This window comes from Aulonocara sp. 'chitande type north' Nkhata Bay, linkage group LG6 (genome assembly GCF_057382095.1).
Source record: "Aulonocara sp. 'chitande type north' Nkhata Bay isolate Kocher_YH1m ecotype deep benthic linkage group LG6, A_spYH_male_GT1.1, whole genome shotgun sequence".
Taxonomy (NCBI): domain Eukaryota; kingdom Metazoa; phylum Chordata; class Actinopteri; order Cichliformes; family Cichlidae; genus Aulonocara; species Aulonocara sp. 'chitande type north' Nkhata Bay.
In genome coordinates this window covers 26,606,267-26,612,894 of record NC_141349.1, presented here as the reverse complement: position 1 = coordinate 26,612,894, position 6,628 = coordinate 26,606,267, and the positions used below count along the sequence as shown (strand labels likewise).

The following is a 6,628-nucleotide window of genomic DNA, read 5'->3' as shown; positions in this document are numbered from 1 at the left end:
TAGTTTGCCCTTTTGGCGCAGATTTATTACTTTTAATTTTTATAACTGTGGCTTTTTTGGGTGTGTGTGATAGTTTTACATACATAATATCGTTTGCCTTGAATAAATAAATAATCCTGTCCTGTCTGTCACAAAAGGCGGCCACCTGTCACTGCATGCCTAATTACCACGAAGGCGCACAGTATGCACAATTTATGATCCTACGTTGCAACTTTGGAGGCTTACAGCAAGTCTTCAAGCTCGTACCTACAGCAAGGGCGTCATGGAGGTGGAGGGTGGAGATGCTGTCTGATCTTTTTGATGTGAAGCTGCATTTTCAGCAGAAACTCCCCATCCCAAAACAAACACTTACTTAACCACAGTGTCCCCAAATTTGAAGATTTTTAAGCCGAGGGTGATCAACGGACATTTAAAAACGGACATGTTTTTTTTATTCAGAGTATCTAAAAATTTTTCAGAAATAAGCTTTTGTGAACCGTGAGAAATTCAGTGGTTTATTGAATAAGCGTTAAAAAGATTTCTGTAAAAACTACACAGTAGACTACGGAACTTTCATCACTTGAAATTTACTTTCTTTCTGTAGTACAGGTGTGTGTAGATATGATATGTAGAGGAAACCCTTGTATTTTAACATCCGTATGTAAAATTAACTAACTAATTAATTAATTAGCATTGTTCGGTCGGTTTTCAAACTCATAATCGGATGACGTCATCCAGTGTTTGCCTGCTGTTTCATGATTGGGTCTAACTATTTCTTGCTAGGCTATGTCACTGAATATAAGCCACACCACCGTGCACGCTTTTTTGTGTCTGTGTGCCAAATGCCAACTCAGCCCTGCTCATTCGCTCATTTAATGGGAATGACGTGGACTTAGTGGCACCTAACTCTTCCTTTTGGGATATTTTGGGACATTTTGCTTTATGGGAATCAAGATTTTAACACTCAGCACTGACTGGAGTGAATTTCAAAGGATATTTTTGCAGTGCATGCTGATATCTTGAAAAAGGACCTCATGGGAAAGGATGGAGTAGAAGACTTTTTGGACCCGTTGGCTGTACTTTCTGTATCACCAGGTTACACTGACAGCAAAAAGACACGGTCCCCTATGTTTATGAATATGGATCGATGTGACAGTCACACATAGAACAATCATTTGGCCACTGCTATCCTCCAGAGAGAGAGGCTCATTAGTGCCTTTCAAGCATGCTCTCATGAAAGTCATCTGCAGAAAAAATGCATAGCAGTTTCTGCAGCCAAAGAAGTTACTGTGCTACATGGTGTATGACTAAGGGTAGGAAAAAAAGTCCTGTTCCCTGTGGCTGGAGCTCTTCCCCTTAAAAATGTTTGTCATGAAATTTGAGGCTGGTTTTGAAAAACAACAACAACAACAACAAAAACGGCAGATAAGTCCTTTTGCTTCCTCTTAAAGAAAAAAGAAGAAAAAATAGATGTAATTTCATCTGCTTCCCTGTCAGTTATTTGTATGAAACTGGAAATCCACAGGGGTCAAATGTTTGTGGATGTGAAAAAAATACCAAATATGATGTTTATCATTCTTATATTATAGCAAAGATCCAAGTGAAATGCAAAAAAAAAGGAAAAAAAAGCATTACACCGTTTCTCCATTTCTCCTTGGGCCAGCAGGGAAGCAATTGTTCATCTGGAGAAGGATAAAGCAGACCGCGATGGCTGGGTTTCAATAAAGCTTGCAATGTGAACAGATGGCTTTGATTAATGCCGAGGCTCCAGACAGGATCTCCCTAGATGCCTCCTATTTCCTAAATGAGACATTTGTGTGCAAATGTATTGTTTATCAAGTTGTCACCAGTAACTCTGGTAATTAAAGTGAAAGTACTGAGGATTTTCCTTTAAAAAAAGTCACAGGTTTCCTCTTCCTCTGTGATTGTCGGACCTCAGGTTTAAAACGTCTTTGTCCAAACTTTAGACTGATCTTCTCCGCCTTCTATAAAATGTTGCCTTTTCTCTAATCTAGCTCATCCCCCTTCTTCTCTCCTCTCCTCACGACTCCTCCGTAATTCAGAGCTGCCTGTCATTCCAAGCATGACACGCACTTCATCCTGTCACCTTGACTAAACGTGAGTGATGCCGCATACGTACTCATGGCAGACAAAGGTGGAGAAAAAGTGCGAGAGAGGGATAAAGACATAGAGCATAACCGCTACAGGAAAACACCTCCAAGGTGAAATTCAGTTCACTGGTTTGGAAACATGCAAAAAATATGCAAAAAAATAACATAAAATAAAGAAAAAAGAAAAGAAGACTCTTGCTTCTTCTATCCATTAAAAATGTGACTTTCAGCTCAGTTGTCCTTGTTAAACAGTTCAGAGCTTTTCTCAGATACTGGTGTGTGGTGTGCATGTGTGAAATTTGAAAACTGAAAAAAAAAAGAAAAAAAGGTTTATCCTACTCGGTGAGAGAAATCACAAAATATAACTTGTTGATATTCATTAATAAAAAAGATGAAAAAAACCCCTCATAACATAAAACGTCTCTTTCACTGACACATTGCATCCGGAGATAAATCAGAAGGTAAGAAAAACAGAAACACAAGGTCCTGAACTTCAAAAGGTTTTGGATACAAAATTTTAACAAATAACATTTAATAAGATCACTTACAGAACATTTGGTTACACAATACCAGTGCGTGTGCACCATGTTTATATATCTTTGTGAGGACAAATACAAATGATGGTAAGGGTTAGGGTAAGCAGTTGGGGAAAACATTATGTCAATTAGATGTCCTCACTAAGATATGAAAACGAGTGTGTGCATCCATGTGTGTAAGTGTGAAGTGACTTCTTATATTAATGAAATTAATTACAGCGACAAAAACATAAGTATCACAGCCGTGTGAAGTCAGGTAAATAAATTTATATAAAACGGAGACGGTGTCTAATTTCACACTGAACTATTAACATCAAAAATCAAGTCCTAAAAAAAAACAGCTGCTAAAGTTGAAGACTATGAAAACACTGATTAATACTACACTGGTAAATAACAGTCGATACTCAGCAGCTGCTTCTAACAGATGCAGCAAAATGCATTTTTTCCTATTCTCTGTCCCGTTTAACATAAGGTGGTTATCATTGCTAATTATCAACATGCCACTTAAGACATTCAATATTCATGAAATCATGACACATTTTTAATTATTCGAACACAACAATGAAAAGAAAAGTACAACAGTCTTTCAAAGCAGACATCCTATTGCCATACAAAAGATTGGCAGAAGCAGTTGGCATATTTTGAGTCTTGGGAGTTGTTTGTTTGTTAAAGTAATAATCAAAATCCAGCACTAGGCTGCCGTCAATTGAGGCTTCAATTATATATATCAGTATGAACACGTAACGTATTGATGAGTGTGTTTACATGAAAAATAATGCACAACAATGCTAAACTATCCATCCAACCATTTTCTTCCACTCATCTGGGTCAGGGTCTCAGGTGCTCCTCAGCTATTTCCTTCTCCAGCTCTTGCTGGGGCTTTCCTAAGCCACCTGAGGCATAAAATCTCTCTAGTGTGTCCTGCGTCCACCCTGGGGGTCTCCTGCCAGTTAGACGTGCCACAAAAAGCCCCACCTAGATGGCATTCTAGGCCTTCTGGGCTGGAGGAGTAGCATCTCTACTCTGAGTCCCTCCAGAATGACTGAGCTTAGTGGTCATTCTGAAGGGACTCAGACTGGACTCAGGCATCCAATCCCCAAAGCCCAAGATGGAGGCCTTGGCGAACCCAATACCCGGCTCCTTAACTGTATTTAACTGGACATGCTCTGCTATATTTTTAAATACTGAGTGTAAATACAACAAAGCTGTGTTTGCAGTTGGAGGTAGAGTTCACAAATTAAATGCAATTTAATTTAGACTTAAAATAAAGACTCTTCTTATAATTATATGTATTGTTTTGACATGTAGAGTGCCCTCTACAAGAGGAGAATCACTCTACAGCTTTATAGGAAACAACCACAGCCCTCCAGAGCTGTTTTAGGAAGATGTCATTAACTTGAGGTACAGTGGGCAGTTGTCTCATGAGAGCACGGTGAGGACGACAGTTCCTTTGGTCTTTTTCAGAATGTCCACAGCTTCAGCGTGGGTCACACCTTCCAGGCAGTGTCCATTAACAGCAATTATCTGATCGCCACGTTTCAGCCTGCCATCCTCAATGGCTGCACCCTGAAGTACAAAGTCAACAAGAGCTTTTAAACGCTAATATGGCAACACATATGTTAGGAGAAAAGAATGAATGTGAGGTTAAATGAATGTTTGTAATGATCACAAAGGAATTGGTCGCAACAGATGCTCAGAAATAGAATCAAGAAACAAAACAAAGGAAAGCAATCATGCAAAAACTGACATAATGCAGTTTACTAGAGCATGGCACTAAGAGTTTACCACCTGTTACAAAACAAAAGCTATTTAACAAGTTATAACTGTGGCCTTTTTGCTTTGTTTCTTACATTGAGCATTGCCGTTAGGGACAAATTGCTATTTTTGGTGTTGAATTACAAAAAAGGCACTATAACTTAAAACCACACAAGAATCTCTGTCTCTTATGTGGCTTACATAGGTAGTCACAAAACAACAACGCATATAAAGTAAAACCACACACGGTGAAACTGCCTGCTGCCTGCTTTTTTACCCGAATTGCTGATGATTGGAGAAAGTTTTTTTTTTTTTTTTTTCTAAATGACATCAGAAACAGCAGTATGCGACATTACGTGATGGCAGAGCTTCAGTTCATCCTTTGTCATTTTTTTTTTTTTTTTTTTTTTTAATAAATAGGACAGGGGGAATGAATGAGAGAAAGAGGGGGAGAGAAAGAAAGAAAACCAAAGGGGAGAAGAGACGGTGAGAAGGGGGGGGAAGAGAGAGAAAAAAAAAAAGAACTCCTGGGTCACCTGTATGGAGAAAAAAAAAAAAAACAAACAAAAAAAACAAACAGAGGAGACAGCAAACAACAAAGAGCAACATAATAATAGAGAAAACAAAGCACCATCACAATAAACTAGCTAGTCATAGATATCAATATTTACTAAATAATAAACGATATTGTGCAGCACGCAAGATAGACAGCGCACAGTGTGCTTTGAGGCAGCAGCCAAGAAAGCTTTAGTCCGCGTCTGTGAATACCCATGTGTGCATACCTGTGTGGATCAGCATGCTTGCATTCCAAAGGTTTCTCCATGTAATGATCTGCTAGGGAGTGTGGGGGGGCCACAGCCCCGTCCTCCAGGGTGTGAAGCGGGTATGGAGGAGATCAAAACTCCAGACATCCAGAGGCCCCCAGAACACAAGAGACCATGGAAGACCAACAGAGGGGCAGCCGCGCCACTGTTCCAGTAAGAGCTGAGGAGAGTCCCAGATGAGGGCTCGCCCAGCAGCCGCGGAGCAGAAGTCAGGGGGAGTTGCAGTGACGCGCCCGTGAGCTCCGCCGGCCCCCAGCTGTGCCTGAGTGACCGAGCCCCAGGCCGAGAGGCCGGGGGCACCCCACCTCCAAAGGGGCCCGAGCGAGCCCCAGGCCCCAGGCCCCGACAAGCGGCCGCCAAGGAGTGAGCCGGTGTGTACCCGGACGCCCACCCCCAGACACAAAGAACCACCAACACACCGACACCTGAGGGAGTCCGCCACCGGCAGGGGAAGTGGTGGTGGGTGGAGATAGGCCTCCAAACCTTGGAGGGCCTGAGGTGTCCCCAGAGAGGTGGCGTCTGATACCCAACCTGACATATAGACACAGACATACAGGCACACACAGACACAAACATCCATTCCCACCCTCATGCTCTCATATGCACTCACTCCACACTCAACCAACGTGGAGACAGACATAAAGAGACGCTGTACACACAATCACACTCCCCAAGCGTACTCTACAAACCGGGTCTAGGTGCCCTTGCCCCTGGAGGGGGGAATTGCACCCAGACCCAGGTGGTGTTTCCCTTTTCCCTGCGGTGGGGAGAGGCAGACCACCCCGACTCCGCAGCAGCAGGGAGGCCCCACACCCCAGACCGCAGTCGGACGGCCAACTCCTCCTACTAGCCCTCCCGCTCCAGCAGGCCGCAGAGAATGGGGGTGAGAGAAGACTCCAAACCTCCCTCCACCCGCTCATTGTAGTGTTGATGCATATGTGTTCTAAGGTGCAATTAAAACCCAGGAGGGCATGGAGCTACCTGCCAAGGAGCAGCAGGTAAGCGCATAGTCCCTCCTGCTAGCCCTCAATGACTAAGTGTATTTAAAATTGAGAGGTGGGCAACGACGTCAGGGGTGAGGTATACACCCTGATGGTAATTTGGACTCCGTGATTGTGCCCACCCCCAAGATCCTATATGTATGTGTAATGAGAGTGTGAATAATGTGAATGTCTAAGTTGTGGGATAAAATTGAGGCAGAGGCAGCCAGAAGGGGACAGGGGGGGGGGGGGGGGGGGGGGGGGTAGCCTCCTCTGCACCCTGGTGACATACCCCTACTCCAAGGCCCTGCATGTGTGGGTGGTTGTGGAGGAGCGGGAAGAGGGAGGCAGCTGGAGATGGGGAGGGAAGGAAGGGAGGGGAGAAAGTTTTGTTTTGAACAGAGAAAACGCTATGAGAAGATGTGAGGGAGTGACTCAGTGAG

The 6,628-nt window shown here is 43.2% G+C and overlaps 1 protein-coding gene across 2 annotated transcripts in view; it reads right to left on the bottom strand.

The window, feature by feature from the left end:
- Window positions 1–1,542: 1,542 nt before the first annotated feature.
- The window catches only part of LOC147327928 (multiple PDZ domain protein), a 50,516-nt gene continuing 45,430 nt past the window's right edge, over window positions 1,543–6,628 (bottom strand). For both annotated transcript variants that reach the window (XM_086295936.1, XM_086295937.1), the window contains one exon: window positions 1,543–4,192. In XM_086295936.1, coding sequence (XP_086152062.1) covers window positions 4,046–4,192 — 147 coding nt within the window. In that variant the 3' untranslated portion in view covers window positions 1,543–4,045. The remainder of the gene's footprint in view (window positions 4,193–6,628) is intronic.